Below are 18,643 nucleotides of genomic sequence, written 5' to 3'. Positions count from 1 at the left end.
ATTGAATTACTTCCAATGGAAATTAAACAAATGTTGGTCCAAAATGTGATTTCCCTATATAAACTATAGTAAAGTTTACCCCCTCACCAGGAGGAAACGTGAGACCCCAGGGTCAAGAAATCTCTTGCATGCAATTACTATGTGTATATGGTTTTATTATAAAATGTCAATTTTTAATCGTTTATTGATGATTAATTTTTCACAATTTCAGCATTTATGAAATTGATATACATTAATGCCATACTAATCTATGTTAGTATCATTTTTAGTGTAATTATTTTGCAAAATAAATGTGTTTCAATTGTTTTTCAAAATTCAATCCTTTTTACATAAATTCCATTTAAAATCCTTAAAATTCTGACAACCTATATCTTTTTTGTAGCAGAAAATTTTCTTTACTTCAGNTTTACGGACGCACGACGACGGACAAAAGACGATCGCAATAGGTCACGTATGACTTTGTCTCAGGAGACCTAAAATGGTTCTATAAAAATATATATCATACTCATCACTGTGTCATTTAGCATCAGATTTATTCCTAACTATGAGCTTTCCAAGGTATATCGTTACATCACGAGAAGAGTTGTAAAATATTTTGTCTAAAGTGAAATGTTGTCTCATCATTTCCAGATATTTATTGTCTCTGTCATATCTGTAACGCCATGACAGAAGCACCAGGGTATTTTCATGACATGTTTGTAAAAATGTTTTCAACAAATCATTGAACAGCTCTTCAATGTAGATAATGTCTGCCCCTAATACAACATCATAGTCTGCCGTAAATTTTGACCAGTCCTTTGTCCAATCAAGGTTTTTAACATGTACGTCAATACCAGGGTGGTCCCTCAGGTTTTCATCCACAACTTCATTGATGTACTCTAGGGCTATGTCAAGGTCTGTGATGGTAACTTTCCCACCTGCATAGCCAAAACAATATATTGTGCATTATCTCTTTATTTCATTTCTGCAGATTTTATATTTGAAACAGTGTATGGAATTATGTTACAAAAAATGCAGAGGTAATTCTAGGAAGGATCTCGAAGCCACTGACCCTGTTTTAAAACAATTGACCATCTCCAAATTACTGTAAGGGCCAAATGTGTTGTTGAAACCCACAACGATCTTTATTTGTTCACGTACATTTAAATACATTATTTGATTAACACAAGACAATTTTTTTATCTACATGTACATGTATTTCATTTCTATTCCCGATCATCACTTTTAATCTGAATTAAGTCTACCACATATAATATTTTACCACTACCACTTTTCTCAAATAAGTAGTTTTACCACTTCAATTCAAAACTTCCATGTTCCTGAAACAACCCCATTCAATTATTTTACCACTTCTTAATTTCAAAGGATCTATCCTGAAATTATTTTACCACTGAAAGTATTTTACCACTGTTTTCTAAATGTACATTTATATGAAAATATCCTCTATTATATGATTATAATGAGACAAGGAAACATATTGTACCCCTTCACATATAAACTTGCATGAAACTATTGTACAATTTTTTTTCCCACTTACTAAATTATCCGCTTTGACTATTTAGCTGTTAAAAACGTCTTACTTCCTCTTCTTTTACTCACTACACTGTTACCACTAGACCCAATGCAAATCTTTCATGAACATGTTGCTCCTCAACAGTGATCATTCAATAGTAACACCCAAGATTAACAGAATCTTCCCCTACCTTGAGGGTGTGACAGAGAAATCTCCAACCTGAGGGGTGATGCTTTTTGGTTTTTTAACCAGAGGCTCTACCGAGGGTTGGACAACCAAAACAAATCACCATGAGGGTTGGAGATTTCTCTGTCACACCCTCAAGGTAAGGGATTATTCATTTTCTCCCATCCTATTATTTCAGTCACAAATCCACCGACAGTAGTCTGCCATGTTTGTAAATAGAAACACATATAAAATCGGGTATGGATATCGTCATTTACTTTTGATGACCTCATTATGACTGGTGGCACATTTTAATGACATCACAATTGATCACATGCTAATCGGCACAAGGCTTTCTCCCCCTAGGGGTGACAAGATGATCTTTCCCCAGTAAAACGGGGGACACATCTAGAGTGGGAGAATATTTTGGATAAAAGGTGATCAGGACCTTCACCCATACGTGTAACTGGACATGTATTGTCTTCATGCCATCTTAGATAAAGGTGATCAGGACCTTCACCCATACGTGTAACTGGACATGTATTGTCTTCATGCCATCTTAGATAAAGGTGATCAGGACCTTCACCCATACGTGTAACTGGACATGTATTGTCTTCATGCCATCTTAGATAAAGGTGATCAGGACCTTCACCCATACGTGTAACTGGACATGTATTGTCTTCATGCCATCTTAGATAAAGGTGATCAGGACCTTCACCCATACGTGTAACTGGACATGTATTGTCTTCATGCCATCTTAGATAAAGGTGATCAGGACCTTCACCCATACGTGTAACTGGACATGTATTGTCTTCATGCCATCTTAGATAAAGGTGATCAGGACCTTCACCCATACGTGTAACTGGACATGTATTGTCTTCATGCCATCTTAGATAAAGGTGATCAGGACCTTCACCCATACGTGTAACTGGACATGTATTGTCTTCATGCCATCTTAGATAAAGGTGATCAGGACCTTCACCCATACGTGTAACTGGACATGTATTGTCTTCATGCCATCTTAGATAAAGGTGATCAGGACCTTCACCCATACGTGTAACTGGACATGTATTGTCTTCATGCCATCTTAGATAAAGGTGATCAGGACCTTCACCCATACGTGTAACTGGACATGTATTGTCTTCATGCCATCTTAGATAAAGGTGATCAGGACCTTCACCCATACGTGTAACTGGACATGTATTGTCTTCATGCCATCTTAGATAAAGGTGATCAGGACCTTCACCCATACGTGTAACTGGACATGTATTGTCTTCATGCCATCTTAGATAAAGGTGATCAGGACCTTCACCCATACGTGTAACTGGACATGTATTGTCTTCATGCCATCTTAGATAAAGGTGATCAGGACCTTCACCCATACGTGTAACTGGACATGTATTGTCTTCATGCCATCTTAGATAAAGGTGATCAGGACCTTCACCCATACGTGTAACTGGACATGTATTGTCTTCATGCCATCTTAGATAAAGGTGATCAGGACCTTCACCCATACGTGTAACTGGACATGTATTGTCTTCATGCCATCTTAGATAAAGGTGATCAGGACCTTCACCCATACGTGTAACTGGACATGTATTGTCTTCATGCCATCTTAGATAAAGGTGATCAGGACCTTCACCCATACGTGTAACTGGACATGTATTGTCTTCATGCCATCTTAGATAAAGGTGATCAGGACCTTCACCCATACGTGTAACTGGACATGTATTGTCTTCATGCCATCTTAGATAAAGGTGATCAGGACCTTCACCCATACGTGTAACTGGACATGTATTGTCTTCATGCCATCTTAGATAAAGGTGATCAGGACCTTCACCCATACGTGTAACTGGACATGTATTGTCTTCATGCCATCTTAGATAAAGGTGATCAGGACCTTCACCCATACGTGTAACTGGACATGTATTGTCTTCATGCCATCTTAGATAAAGGTGATCAGGACCTTCACCCATACGTGTAACTGGACATGTATTGTCTTCATGCCATCTTAGATAAAGGTGATCAGGACCTTCACCCATACGTGTAACTGGACATGTATTGTCTTCATGCCATCTTAGATAAAGGTGATCAGGACCTTCACCCATACGTGTAACTGGACATGTATTGTCTTCATGCCATCTTAGATAAAGGTGATCAGGACCTTCACCCATACGTGTAACTGGACATGTATTGTCTTCATGCCATCTTAGATAAAGGTGATCAGGACCTTCACCCATACGTGTAACTGGACATGTATTGTCTTCATGCCATCTTAGATAAAGGTGATCAGGACCTTCACCCATACGTGTAACTGGACATGTATTGTCTTCATGCCATCTTAGATAAAGGTGATCAGGACCTTCACCCATACGTGTAACTGGACATGTATTGTCTTCATGCCATCTTAGATAAAGGTGATCAGGACCTTCACCCATACGTGTAACTGGACATGTATTGTCTTCATGCCATCTTAGATAAAGGTGATCAGGACCTTCACCCATACGTGTAACTGGACATGTATTGTCTTCATGCCATCTTAGATAAAGGTGATCAGGACCTTCACCCATACGTGTAACTGGACATGTATTGTCTTCATGCCATCTTAGATAAAGGTGATCAGGACCTTCACCCATACGTGTAACTGGACATGTATTGTCTTCATGCCATCTTAGATAAAGGTGATCAGGACCTTCACCCATACGTGTAACTGGACATGTATTGTCTTCATGCCATCTTAGATAAAGGTGATCAGGACCTTCACCCATACGTGTAACTGGACATGTATTGTCTTCATGCCATCTTAGATAAAGGTGATCAGGACCTTCACCCATACGTGTAACTGGACATGTATTGTCTTCATGCCATCTTAGATAAAGGTGATCAGGACCTTCACCCATACGTGTAACTGGACATGTATTGTCTTCATGCCATCTTAGATAAAGGTGATCAGGACCTTCACCCATACGTGTAACTGGACATGTATTGTCTTCATGCCATCTTAGATAAAGGTGATCAGGACCTTCACCCATACGTGTAACTGGACATGTATTGTCTTCATGCCATCTTAGATAAAGGTGATCAGGACCTTCACCCATACGTGTAACTGGACATGTATTGTCTTCATGCCATCTTAGATAAAGGTGATCAGGACCTTCACCCATACGTGTAACTGGACATGTATTGTCTTCATGCCATCTTAGATAAAGGTGATCAGGACCTTCACCCATACGTGTAACTGGACATGTATTGTCTTCATGCCATCTTAGATAAAGGTGATCAGGACCTTCACCCATACGTGTAACTGGACATGTATTGTCTTCATGCCATCTTAGATAAAGGTGATCAGGACCTTCACCCATACGTGTAACTGGACATGTATTGTCTTCATGCCATCTTAGATAAAGGTGATCAGGACCTTCACCCATACGTGTAACTGGACATGTATTGTCTTCATGCCATCTTAGATAAAGGTGATCAGGACCTTCACCCATACGTGTAACTGGACATGTATTGTCTTCATGCCATCTTAGATAAAGGTGATCAGGACCTTCACCCATACGTGTAACTGGACATGTATTGTCTTCATGCCATCTTAGATAAAGGTGATCAGGACCTTCACCCATACGTGTAACTGGACATGTATTGTCTTCATGCCATCTTAGATAAAGGTGATCAGGACCTTCACCCATACGTGTAACTGGACATGTATTGTCTTCATGCCATCTTAGATAAAGGTGATCAGGACCTTCACCCATACGTGTAACTGGACATGTATTGTCTTCATGCCATCTTAGATAAAGGTGATCAGGACCTTCACCCATACGTGTAACTGGACATGTATTGTCTTCATGCCATCTTAGATAAAGGTGATCAGGACCTTCACCCATACGTGTAACTGGACATGTATTGTCTTCATGCCATCTTAGATAAAGGTGATCAGGACCTTCACCCATACGTGTAACTGTACATGTATTGTCTTCATGCCATCTTAGATAAAGGTGAATATTGTAGATCCTTAATTACACCTTTTCCCATCGCTACTTACCAAGTAGTGCAGCGACTATCCCAACGATCCCAGATCCGGCTCCAAGCTCTATAATTGTTTTACCACTGACAAGCTCCTTATTCTTTTCTAGGTACTCACACAGAACAATTGCCTGTCAAGGTAGGACAGGTTAACAGGTAAGAGCATACATCAAATACAGCAACATAATACAAAGTTTCAAATCTGCACAATTTAATGCACCTGTAGTCTAATTAGTCTTATTATAGATTTATGATGTACTCTCTATGAAACGTTTATGGATACAGTTTATGTGTAATGCATCTATCATTATTTACATTCAATTAATCTCAATAATATAATATGATATATTCTATGGCTCCAGGTTGTTTCGCCCAAAATCCCGTTCACCCTGGGTTGATTCGCGCTAGGTTGTTTCGCCTTAAAAAATATATATTAGGGCGAAACATTGTTGGGTATTTTCTTTCAATTTGAGTTGTTTTAAGTGACTTGAAGTCACAAATTAAGTCTTCTTAGTCTTCCATATCATTAAAATCAATTTCATAAAAAAAATATGTTTGTCTTGTTTTTTTAGCAAGTGTAACAAACAGCAGCTGTGAAAAGCCGACTCTGCTCTCACATACTCTACATGAAATATACCTAACACCAATGTAGAGACTATAAAGTCATCAATAACTTTAGTTACACCATTGATCCAGGAAAATACCGGTAGACATATGTATACCCTAATAAAGAAAATTCAACTTATCCAGAGCTTGTTGCGATTGACACCTATTCTTAATAACTTTAGTTGATATATTTAGATATTAATTATTATATTAGCGTATATAAATAAAATAAAAAATATTTAGGGCGAAACAACCTTGGTGCGAACAGGTTTTAGACATCTTAACACATTTTAACCCTTTGTTTCTTTTTTTTATGTATTATTTTTTTGTTAATGTCTATTTTTACAGTATTGTTTGGCCCTAAATGACTCGAACTGTCGATGGACCGTAAAACAATACTAAACACCCCTCAGCTTGGGAAACTGACTAGACTAGTGAGAGTGGTGGAGTAACTCCATATTCTGATATTGAAGTGCTATATATACATGACAAAACGATAGTGTTTTCTTCATGAAATTTACAAGTGAAGTTTTGAAACCCAAATGCATCTGGCGACAGCAAAATAAAAGCATCGTACATGTGTTTGTCGACATACAAGCTCTTCGTAGCTTATGTTGTATGTTTATAATATTCGACGTAAAATAAAGCTTCTGTATTCTGTATCTGTATCTGTCAAATCTTTATCAAACCTACCAGTAATCATCATTTTGCTCGGTGGTAATTTGACCCCCTACTAGACCGACTTACTGCATCCCAAACGACAGCTGCTATCCCCAACCTCTTCCAGTCTTGTTTGATGACCAATTCCTTGCCGACAAAAGAAAATGTTCGGCTGGCTTTGTGAAATGGGGATACCAGCTTTTCATCATATAGCACCACTGCTTGAGAAGTCATGCCCCTTTCGTCAGATCTGCAGTTATCTGTATCACAACTTTCGTTATCTGTGGAAACATTTACAACTAGAAGGAAAATAAGCAGGCACCATTTCGATATGTGTCCGCGAGTGACCATGTGGCGAAGTAGCTGTCAGGCGAAAACGAAAGTAGATTTAACCGGAAGTTCAAGTTTACATTTAGTTTCGTAGATAAAGATTACTTATGTGTTAATAATAATTACTGTCAAAAATAACCATTATTTTAAACTATTTTCTCTTAAAAGATGAAGAAATTATGTTAGAAAGATTTAAATATCACAATATATTGATCAGCACCTTGGAGATACGAAACAACTATCTGTGACGTCGTTTCCATGGTAGCATGTACACACGAACCCCTTTTCATGTACAGTTTGTTTAGGTCTAGAAGATATCGTTATATATATATAGGCCTACAGAGTTCATTGTACACTCCAGCGGTATGACATCAGCAGCAAGGAAAATAAAGGATGCCGGTAAGTATAAGTGTATTCCATGTAGATAGCACAGAGAGGTATAACCTGATAACGTTAATTAACTTTCTGTTTTCTCATCACCCTGCAACCGTTTGTTCATAACATTTTGTATGATGTGATTCGTCTCCTAGTTGTTTGCTTGAATTACTGTTTATTTCCAGATTAAAGTTATTTGTCGGGTATATATCACTGTATCTCCTCCTTGATTTACCTGGATTTCAACAAAATGTTTCTGCTCAGTCCACATGCATATAGGCCTAAGTAGTGTAGCTTTTCATAAGTGTGGCTGATTTCAATGTTACATAGGGTTGTTGTCTCCATCTAGCTTCGCACTAGAGGGAATTTCTCTTTAGCTCAGTGGTAGAACATTGGACTAAGATCGAAGCTGAGAATCGCGGCCGTGATCCCCGGTGGAATTAAGCACGCTAATCTCTTTCCTGTTATAAAACATATTTAAACAATTCCATGATTGCTTTACTTTAGGCTGGTTCTACCATGCCCCCGCTAGGAGGAAGAATGTGGAGCCTGTGAGAGTGCCGCCTACCTCTCAGATCCCAGGACTCAACGACCCTATGGAGGGTGAAATGATGGGTGACCCTATAAGGCCTCTCTTCCGTGACACAGACACAAAATATATACGACTTGCCAAACAAGGTGGCAGACAGAGTAAGTTTTATTACAGTATTGCCAGTGAGATATTTGATTCCGTCAACTTGATAAAACTGATACCTCTCACACTGTGGTAGATCAACTGAGATTGTGATGTCATCATAAATTATGGTAATGCTATTTATTAATCTCCCATTGCTTTGATGCAGTAACATTTTTGTCATTGTAATAGTTGTTACTTTTTTCACTCAGATTCTGAAATTAAAAATTAAGCTATTTGCTCTCGTTAACACATTGCTTTATAGAGGTTGAAATTCTGGCTGTTCTAGATCAGACTCATATATATCCATTTCTTCATCCTATTTTGCCCTTTTAAAAACAATTAAGTTAAAGTAAAATTTGTTAGCCTTATTTTGTATTATATTTTTTTTTCATATCTTTCTGTCAGATTTACTTCAATTCAAAGAAAATCCAAAAATGTCTGAGAAACCCTACGTAGGATACCCGCGGTCAGAATGGTTCTATCTGGAGGACAACGCTATAGAGGACGCTGCCACGGAACCTGACACAAGGTAAGTCAGCTATTAATTTAGTTTTGAATTTAAGAGAAAAAAAATGATGCTTTTCACACGACCTGAGTTGCACTCTGTGCAATTTTGAAGCGGCGTGGATGTTCTGTATTGGTATACTAGTTGTGAGAAATACATTGGTAAATTTCAAAATATATTTACTGCGCCAAATTGTTAAAATTACTTTATACCTGATTCCGGTTTTAGTCTTGCCGGATTCAGTTTTTTTTTCTTTTAGTTGTATTAGATGCAATAAAAGAAAGATGGCCACCTTACCCAGTACAGCTTGAGCTTTTCCATTTCCCCCTCTCATAGGCAAAATCAGCATACATATATACAACAACAGAGGGATTTACTGAGATACAGTAGGAGCTCTAAAGTACTGACCCACCTGGTTTATATGTTGGATACAAAAACTGTGTTTAGGGATTCACATGAAAGAAACTAAAGCGAATATGGCTGATTCTTTACCGATTAGATTGATAACAAATTAAAACAGACTAGTAATTTTGCAAAAAGATTGAAATTCCAAACTGGAGCTACATCTGTAGGTATTCTAAATTTCCAATCAAGGACAAAAAGTAAAATTCTGAAATAAGCATTATTCATTTTTATTGACTCCTTATATATCATGAACTTACCTTATTGTATGAATTTTGCATCTTTTTTAAATTAAATGTTAAATTTGTGAGGTTTATATATAATATATACGTAGAAATTTTCTTTTTTTTATCTGCAGATTATAATTATTCTTTCTTGCTCAATTTATCTTATAAGCAGTCTTTTACTTTTGTATGTTGATTATCTTGATAAATTAAATTTACTCATAATAACTACATTCTTAAATAATGTTTGTGTCATTTTATGAAAATAAAAAAAACATGCTCGAAAGCTCGAAGGGTTTAGATTGGAGTCGACTGAGCTTTATGCAACAGTTTTGAAGTAGACATGTAAAACCTCTATATATATACGAGATTCGCATCCGATAAATTAACACTTACAATTAGTTTTGTGTGTGCTTTCATATAAATTTGAGTTTAATAAATAAATTCATGCAAAGTTTGCAACCATTTCATAGAGAAAATAAATACAAATTTCAGATCTATTGAATTTTACAGTAGATGTGAGTATTCAAATGCATTTTTTTTGCAGTAAATATGAGTTCCGCGTCCCAGAATATATGGCACATGATGTACACCAGCCCTCCAATGATGATAACTGCATGAAGGTAGGACGCACACCATACGCATTTGATAAACTCTCTGCATATGACAGAGAAGGCAACAGCTTGAAGGATAAGACTCTCAAACTACCCGAGGTCAAGAGGTCTGGGTACGGGGTGAGGATAGCTAAACCTCCAAGAGTGAAGTCTCATCCACAGGAACGCACAAAACCCTCTGAAGCAGCCAAAGTATCACAACTGGAGCGAGAAAAACCACATCTGAAATATCTGCCTTTGTATGTATATATTATGATTAATATTATTTTTTTAGTTTTTTTTTTTAATTTAAACTCTGTACTCCGTACGAAAGTTATCTTTTTAATAATTTACAATATTTGAAAGACACAAAAGATTATTTTTTACTGTATTTTATTAAAAATGATTTATTAGTTTTAAGAAATCATATTTTGAATCAAATCAGATTAATGAGGTTCCATGGTGAAAATTAAAACAAAAAGGGCTTTCATCATTTCCTTCACTTTGAAATTTCAGTTTTAAAGAGTCCAGCAAAGTTTTCATTTTTTTATTTTTTCCTGATTTTATGAATTTTTTGGATGACATCATTTTTTATGATTTGTTAAGATATCAATTACAAGTGTAATAAGGTATCTAACTCATTCTTCATTCAAAGCATAATTTTTAAAATACTAGAATTGATAAAATGTGCAAGAAAAACTTGGACACCTATATGATATACATATTTCGGCTTGAAGTGTAATTTAATATAAATATACACATCTAAAAAGGTCGAATATATTTTTTCCCTTGCAAAAACAGTAAATCAAAAATAACTTCTTTAATCAGCTGAGGTATTATTTATTGTACCTCATCATTATAACAAGGTGTCTGATTGGATGATTTTGATCACATGGCAGGATCACTCCAGTGTTCTGATCAAATTTCCCACATTCAGGGCCTCTCTAGAAAAATATGCAAGAGCTACCACAAACGAGTTAAGAATGATTTAAGCAGAAGACAACAATAACACATCAACCTGATCATCTTTACGATTTGATTTCTGTTTTATTTTGGCATAATACACTGTTTGCTGCTCTGGTGGTAGGGAAACTCCTTGATTAATCATGTTTAACTTTACTCGGGCTTTCCCCTCATGAAACATAGTTAATATCAGAAAAACAAAGAATTGGGTTTCTCTAGGGGCAATAAATGTATAAATTATTATACTCTAATATATTAATATTTGATATGATATGACAATTTTTAAAGAGTGACATTTATGGTCTTCTAGCTGCTTATACCAAATATACATGTATAGTTCAATGCTAAGATGACTGTGTATTGTTCAAATATACAGACATACAAAATCAACTGGTAAATATACATTGTAGTTGATTATTGCTCGCTAATGTTTTCAAGTCTTGCGGCAATCCTCAAGCTACCGAAAAAAATGTATGTTTCAGTTACTAAAAGGTATATTATTTGCTTTTTTTGTCTAATACATTTTTAGACCTGATGAGGAAAAGGACAAAGCAAAAATGTCCAAGTTGTTGTCGTTTGCGTACGATCGAGAGTGGCAGGATCGCATCACCAAGTGGCAGTCACAACAGGACAAGGTCAGGGATAAACATCGTGCGATGGTAGCGGCCGACGCACAGATAGACAAAGAACCAATCAACACGGAGTATAGAACAACAATCGGCAAACAGATTGGCAACAGACGATCTGAGTATGTACTCGCTCGCATAATTATCAACCAATCTGACATAATCAATTTTGGCAAAGCCTAGAAATATTTATAGGTTTAAAATAAGAGATGTCGATTTACAGATTGTTTACAGTTAGTAACAGTTCAGTTATTGTGATTTATTTACATATGATGTATTTGTTTTAAGGATATTTGCAACTTTATTTTGTTGACATGCATTTTGTTTCCAAAAACTGTTCAACACTAACAAAGCTGTACATTAATAATATACAACATGTGATATAGCACCCTATCTTGCTAACATAAGCCGCTCTAAAGTGCTTGAGCCTAATACAGTACATAGATATACAATTAATACAATTAGCATATACATTAATCAATTCAATTTTGAGGAATTTGCACGAGCTGTCTTATCAGGCGCTAACTACATTCATTTGAATGTTGATATTTTAATGATATTTATTCCAAGTTGAATTATGATATTTGACTTGTTTAAATGTTACCCAAGAATGACAGTCATGACAATGAGAATAACACTAGAATATGCTCAATTATTGGATAATAACTTGTTAAAGGGAGATAATCCATCACAACTCGCAGATTAATAAAAAACGCATACATCCTCAAGTTTATTTTCTATACAACCAGCACTGATCAGTCAGGAAGTCAAGAGAATTTCACAGAATTTGAACCTGGATGTGCTTTGAGTAGGTGCAGGTTACAGACCTATACTTCTGACTTAGACATCAAGAATAAATTAATTCTGTCAGACCTCTAAGCAACATCTTAAAATAATAGAATTCTTAATCTATGGGCATGCAACACCTCATAAAAATATCAATTGAACACAGGAAATTGTATGTGTGATACGCTTGTATGTAAAATATAATAAAAATAGTAGCTGCAGAAGACATACTTTGAGGAAAATGGTTCTTTAAAAAAAAGAAAATAATAATAATAATCTTGTCTATTTCAGGAAAGTAAAGAAACACTATGAACCATCTTACTCGACTCAGTCAAACCCAGACAAACAACGCGATGATGATGGGTCAATGAGAATGTCAAAGAAGGAAAAAGAAATGTTTAAGTTAACAAGGTAAGAAAAAAAGTCTATCCGAGATTAAACATGGAGATTTTTTTGATTTTTTTTTAGAACATTCTGTAATTTTCAAACTTATTTGGAGATTTGATATTACATACGACCCAAAAAAGGAATGTGTGTTTTAGGTAAAATGACTGAAAAATATAGGAAAGGTCAGTTGGGTTAATATCATATATTTTCATTTTATTTCTTCGGGCTCGTGTCTATTTATTTTTTATTTTTTTTAATCTCTTTTCACAATATCTTTTGATTTTTCCACAAATTAGTATGGGAAAATTCAATTCTGAACTTTAGAAATGACTTGTTACAATAATAACTTTTAAAAAGAATATGTCATGGTCTCAGTTTCTAAATGTTTATAAAGTAAAAGGACTGGTAGCCCCAATATTTGTATTATTCATTGATTCAATTTGTTTGTTTGTGCCTGTTCAGTGTTGGTTCACCGTTGTTTAAATTGTACTGTCATTTACTACAAGCTGTTCCATGTTCTCAGATAACTCTGTTTATGTATTTTGCATATTTGTTACTTAAGTGAAAATTAGTTGTCAGTAAATATAAATATTATATTGTAAATATAAGTACATGTACAGTTAATATAAGTATAGTACTAAACTGTTAATATAAGCATGTATACAGTAGATATAAGTACTAAACAGTTAATATAAACATATATACAGTAGATATAAGTACTAAACAGTAAATATAAACATATATACAGTAGATGTAAGTACTAAACAGTAAATATAAACATATATACAGTAAATATAAGTACTAAACAGTAAATATAAACATGTATACAGTAGATATAAGTTCTAAGCAGTAAATATAAACATATATACAGTAGATGTAAGTACTAAACAGTAAATATAAACATGTATACACTAGCTATAATTACTAAGCAGTAAGTATAAACATATATACAGTAGATATAAGTACTAAGCAGTAAGTATAAGTATAAAAACAGTAGATATAAGTACTAAACAGTAAATATAAACATGTATACACTAGCTATAAGTACTAAGCAGTAAGTATAAACATATATACAGTAGATATAAGTACTAAGCAGTAAGTATAAGTATGTATACAGTAGATATAAGTACTAAACAGTAAATATAAACATATATACAGTAGATATAAGTACTAAACAGTAAATATAAACATGTATACACTAGATATAAGTACTAAGCAGTAAGTATAAACATATATACAGTAGATATAAGTATTAAACAGTAAATATAAACATGTATACAGTAGATATAAGTACTAAGCAGTAAATATAAACATATATACAGTAGATATAAGTACTAAACAGTAAATATAAACATGTATAGACTAGCTATAAGTACTAAGCAGTAAGTATAAACATATATATACAGTAGATATAAGTACTGAGCAGTAAGTATAAGTATGTATACAGTAGATATAAGTACTAAACAGTAAATATAAACATGTATACACTAGATATAAGTACTAAACAGTAAATATAAACATATATACATTAGATATAAGTACTAAGCAGTAAGTATAAACATGTATACACTAGATATAAGTACTAAGCAGTAAATATAAACATATATACAGTAGATATAAGTACTAAGCAGTAAGTATAAGTATAAAAACAGTAGATATAAGTACTAAACAGTAAATATAAACATATATACAGTAGATATAAGTACTAAACAGTAAACATATGCACCACACAGTAAATGTATATTTATTAGGAAAAACAACATTCTGAACCAGGGTTTTGTATTGAATAATGTTGATATGTATTTTTTTATCACACTTGCAGGTTCAAAAACATCCCTTCAAAGGTAGACTCTCACAACACTGCTGTTAAGGACGTTCCAGTGGTGTCTGCTCATTAACTTTATATGTCTTTTCAAATATTAAACACGGCTCTTTGAAAACATTAATAATATAAAGTGATATAAAGCAGAATTGTGGTATTAAGAGGAACAGTGATAAAAAGAAGAATGAACTAAAATGTCAAAAAAATTGAAAGTGAAATATTGTCATTCCTATGTGAAAGAGAGAGCGATTGAGTTGAAGTGTTCATTCAGATAAATTACTTACTTAAATATAAGTGCAATATGAATGAGATCATTCTGTTTTGTCTCATTTGTAAGCAAATTATTATATATTTCATTTCTCGGTTTTTCTTCATTCATGTATTGCCTCTCAGAAACAATAAGAGGAAATTATTTTTTTCTACAGATACTTTTTTGAACTGTCTGGTTAGTGATTTTGTCTGCATGGTTGTGTGTAATCAAAATTTCAATTGACTACATTAAATTTCCTTGTGTTCTTATTTTCGTATTGCGTAAGCATATGAATACATATATAAGCCCTGAGGATCTTATTATGATTCAATAATTTGATTATAAAATGAGAATTTTAAGTAATTTTATTGATTTAAGTGTATTTTTATCCATTTCATACCACCGGTACCAGTAAGGTTATGGTGAAGACCTTTTTACCATAGTGTAGCTGGTATATAATGGAATAAAGGAGGGGTGTTTGTGTTTGTGTTTTAAAAAAAAAATATTACAAAATTAATAGACGGGGGAAATTTTAGACATGGATTTCCGACAATCAAACTTCCTCTTCTTCCACAAGATTTATCACAGGAAAACTTCTGGGGTATGACAGTTTATATTCAGGTTGACAATTTTTCTGTACATTCATCTTAAATTAGTGTTTATTCATTTGTAAAATATACCAAACAAACTTTTCACATACAATTTATCTCGAAACATGTTTTTCCCTTCACAAATATACTAGAGCATAAATTACACATCTTTTACAGTAATAATTAATTTGCATAAAGCAATTCCTCTGCTGCTAACAAGGTCTTCCTTTGTGCTGAGGTAGTGAAGCCAACACAGTCTTTTCCATGTGCTGTGTAGGTGGTTCCAGTACCCCATCTTGGATACCTAAAAGTATACAGGGCAGTTGGGACAAGGGTACATGTAAGCTATATAAGTCAACAAACGTAACAAGATCAGGGTAAGGTTCTTTAATTTATTGCTGGTCTACTGAATTTGCCTGAAACTTGGGCTTCTGGAACCCGAAAGCTCCATCAGCTGTTTCGTTCATTTTAGGTAGGGTGGTCGAAGTGTGGTGGATCAAAAGGACTGTCTTCATTTGTGTTAGCTGCCAGACATTTTTGTTGGTTTGCTTGATATTTCGAAGTTAACAGAATTTCGCTTTTCTTGAAATTTAGAAATATTTCAATAGGTGTATAAATACTCTATGGGCATATGGAAGTCCTGTGTATACACTGATGTCCGAGTGAATATGTAAGAGAGAGGGAAATGATAATGGAGAGAAGGTGAAAAAGAGAATAGTTATAATTTGAATGGTAGTTAATGCATTTACAATACATTTCAGGCCATCATGATTTCAATTTTTGTTTGACCCTTTTCTCTCTCTCGGATTTGAGAAAGAGCATCAAAATTGGCAACAAAAGTTATTTTCCATCCGGAGTCTATGACAGTATATTACAAAACTATTTTTTTAGCCAAAAACCAAACAATGTGTCATGCCAAAAAGGGATATTATAAAACAAGTGATTGTTATTTTTTGTTTTGATTTGAAATAATTGTTTTTATTTACTAATTAGCCAAAATCTCTGTTGGGTAACAGCCAAGGAATTTTGAGTGGGAAATACTGACAGGCTAGCTTTAACCCTGGGACAGGCGCACTAGTTCAGCAACGTTGAGCTTGCTCAGAGGCTTGATGGGTGCCTGGCTGCACGTTACAGTTCTACATACATGTAGGGGTTTTAAAACTGAGATATGAAAAAACCAACTTTGGCTTTAAAGTGAATTTTCTACATAACATTTCAAATATCACTGAAATGAATCTATCAATAGGTTTCCACTCCTAACAATTAACTGTTGTTAAATTGTTTGAAAATAATTCTTGTTTTCTGTTTTATGGACCAGAATCATGACAGAATGTAAACATTAATATAACTCATCTTAATATGGAAAAAGAAAGTGCTGCCTATATTTAAAGCCTTGTGATCATGAGGTCCTACAAGACCAACAAAACTTGTGAACTCAGGTACCATGTAGGCTGACTGGCCAGACAGGCACTGAATTCGTTCAGATTCGAATAGGTGTTTCACTGGCCGGATAACCTCAAATCGAGCAGGTCTGTTATGTTAACATTTTCAAGTTGCCTATTTTTGCAACTGTTTCTGTTTTAAGTGTCTATATATCAGATTTTCCTGATTAACATTTAATATGCATGGCATTTGGAATTCAGATTTATTCATTAAAAGTATTATCAATATACATATATTGTGAACACGTTAATTAAAGATTTGTTATAATTTGACGAGGCATGTTGAGATGAAGTTACTTTAAATCAACAATGTTTCAGTTGTATAAAGATTAATGACGTAGTGATTTGTGATGTTCTTTATTGACTGAAGGATTTGAATATGATGGCATCTTTTAGTCGCTATTTTAAGTATTAGATTTCACTACTTGCATAATGAAATAAGATGCATTATTAAAAAATATTTATGTCTATGATTTATGACAAGGTTAATAAAAAATAAGATTATATAAATGTCAGACAGGGTTTGGTTATTTCTTCCATGAGATGTATTTTTCCGTGAAATATTACTGGGGCACAGTTTCGAGAGTGACTTTTAGTCAAGTTTCGAGTTTCACGCCAGCATTTTTAAAAATCGAAAACTAGGGAAACTTCACTCGAACCTCAAGACTTGACTAAAATTTTCAATCTAACCCACCTTATTATTTTCATCTAGTCAATTTTATTGAATGCGTTCAAAGAATTTGGTACAGTGTGTTTATTTCTGAGTCAAAATAGATCCATTTAGTAAGATTTCAAAACGATACATTTACTTATTATATAAATAGTTATTTAATTGCATAAAATTTATTTATTCTATTTAGTTCTGTCTTCAGCATCTAAGTTTGAAAAATATGATGATATAGTGTACTGCTGTATATGAAATCACAGTAACTATGCTTGTTTTCTGGAAATATCGAGGGGCCAGTCAGGTTAGACAATTTTTATTTTTAATGTCTCCTGGCCCGGATAAGAACGGGTGTGAGGTAACCAAACTGTCATGGACACAAGTTAGCAGCTATTCTCTTTTAAACAATTTCTTAAAAATCAACAATGTGAAGTCATGATATTTTGTCAGTGAGTAACTAGAAATTAGTATTTGAAATGTTCATCATATAAATGACCTTGTACTACTTTCAAGGTCACAGGTTAAATATAAATATGTTAAATACTTCAAACAATATTACCTCTATAATATAATATAAGAGCAATGTCTAAACCTTTTATACGTGTGTGTGTGTGTGTGTNGGGGGGGGGGGGGGGGGGGGGGTAAGAACAGAAGTACATTTTTTTTAATGTATAGTTTGGGGGTCAAAGGTCACATATTTGCATTTGACTTGGTCAAAACCAACTAGGCTTATAATATTGTAAAACTGATTTTAATAGCTTAATCAAAAAGTATTAAAAACCTCATTTCTATAATGCCAAGTGTTATGATATATGACCAATAAGTATTCTTAATATCTCACTATCATGTTACCCATATAAACAACTTTGACCTACTTTAAGGTCACAGAGCTGGAATTTATGTTGAAAAACAAAATTATATCCTCAACCAAGAATCATGAGGAAAGAACCATAATGCTTTGGTGTGTTACATGTATATGGGGATGTAGTGTAAGTCTTTACTCATATAGTGTTTTGATGCTAAAGTTCAACATTA

The 18,643-nt window shown here is 34.3% G+C and overlaps 2 protein-coding genes across 2 annotated transcripts; one reads left to right on the top strand and one right to left on the bottom strand.

The window, feature by feature from the left end:
- Nucleotides 1–514: 514 nt before the first annotated feature.
- On the bottom strand, nt 515–7,365 carry LOC110448306 (protein N-lysine methyltransferase METTL21A-like). The gene is made up of 3 exons (XM_021494474.1): nt 7,061–7,365; nt 5,727–5,838; nt 515–917 (listed from the first exon to the last, which is right to left on the bottom strand). The coding sequence occupies exons 1-3, from the start codon at nt 7,322–7,324 to the stop codon at nt 517–519; spliced, it is 777 nt and encodes a 258-aa protein (XP_021350149.1). The 5' UTR covers nt 7,325–7,365; the 3' UTR covers nt 515–516.
- Nucleotides 7,366–7,557: 192 nt separating this feature from the next.
- Nucleotides 7,558–18,241, top strand: LOC110448305 (uncharacterized protein C7orf57 homolog). Its single transcript, XM_021494473.1, has 7 exons — nt 7,558–7,702; nt 8,186–8,368; nt 8,760–8,883; nt 10,033–10,338; nt 11,571–11,789; nt 12,745–12,864; nt 14,663–18,241. The coding sequence occupies exons 1-7, from the start codon at nt 7,669–7,671 to the stop codon at nt 14,736–14,738; spliced, it is 1,062 nt and encodes a 353-aa protein (XP_021350148.1). The 5' UTR covers nt 7,558–7,668; the 3' UTR covers nt 14,739–18,241.
- The last annotated feature ends 402 nt before the right edge of the window (nt 18,242–18,643 follow it).

Source organism: Mizuhopecten yessoensis, unplaced genomic scaffold, assembly GCF_002113885.1.
Source record: "Mizuhopecten yessoensis strain PY_sf001 unplaced genomic scaffold, ASM211388v2 scaffold3989, whole genome shotgun sequence".
Lineage (NCBI taxonomy): Eukaryota > Metazoa > Mollusca > Bivalvia > Pectinida > Pectinidae > Mizuhopecten > Mizuhopecten yessoensis.
Note: the sequence above shows the minus strand (reverse complement) of the source record. Positions and strands in the feature narration are given on the sequence as shown.

What these genes read in the sequence shown, in the direction of transcription:
- LOC110448306 (XM_021494474.1), bottom strand. Translation starts at nt 7,324, where the DNA reads ATGGTCACTCGCGGACACATATCGAAATGGTGCCTGCTTATTTTCCTT. An exon ending in CAGCTGTCGTTTGGGATGCA is followed by an intron (nt 5,839 to 7,060) that starts GTAAGTCGGTCT and finishes CTACCTTGACAG; the next exon opens with GCAATTGTTCTGTGTGAGTA. An exon ending in GATAGTCGCTGCACTACTTG is followed by an intron (nt 918 to 5,726) that starts GTAAGTAGCGAT and finishes TTGGCTATGCAG; the next exon opens with GTGGGAAAGTTACCATCACA.
- LOC110448305 (XM_021494473.1), top strand. Translation starts at nt 7,669, where the DNA reads ATGACATCAGCAGCAAGGAAAATAAAGGATGCCG. An exon ending in CATCTGAAATATCTGCCTTT is followed by an intron (nt 10,339 to 11,570) that starts GTATGTATATAT and finishes ATACATTTTTAG; the next exon opens with ACCTGATGAGGAAAAGGACA. An exon ending in ATTGGCAACAGACGATCTGA is followed by an intron (nt 11,790 to 12,744) that starts GTATGTACTCGC and finishes TGTCTATTTCAG; the next exon opens with GAAAGTAAAGAAACACTATG.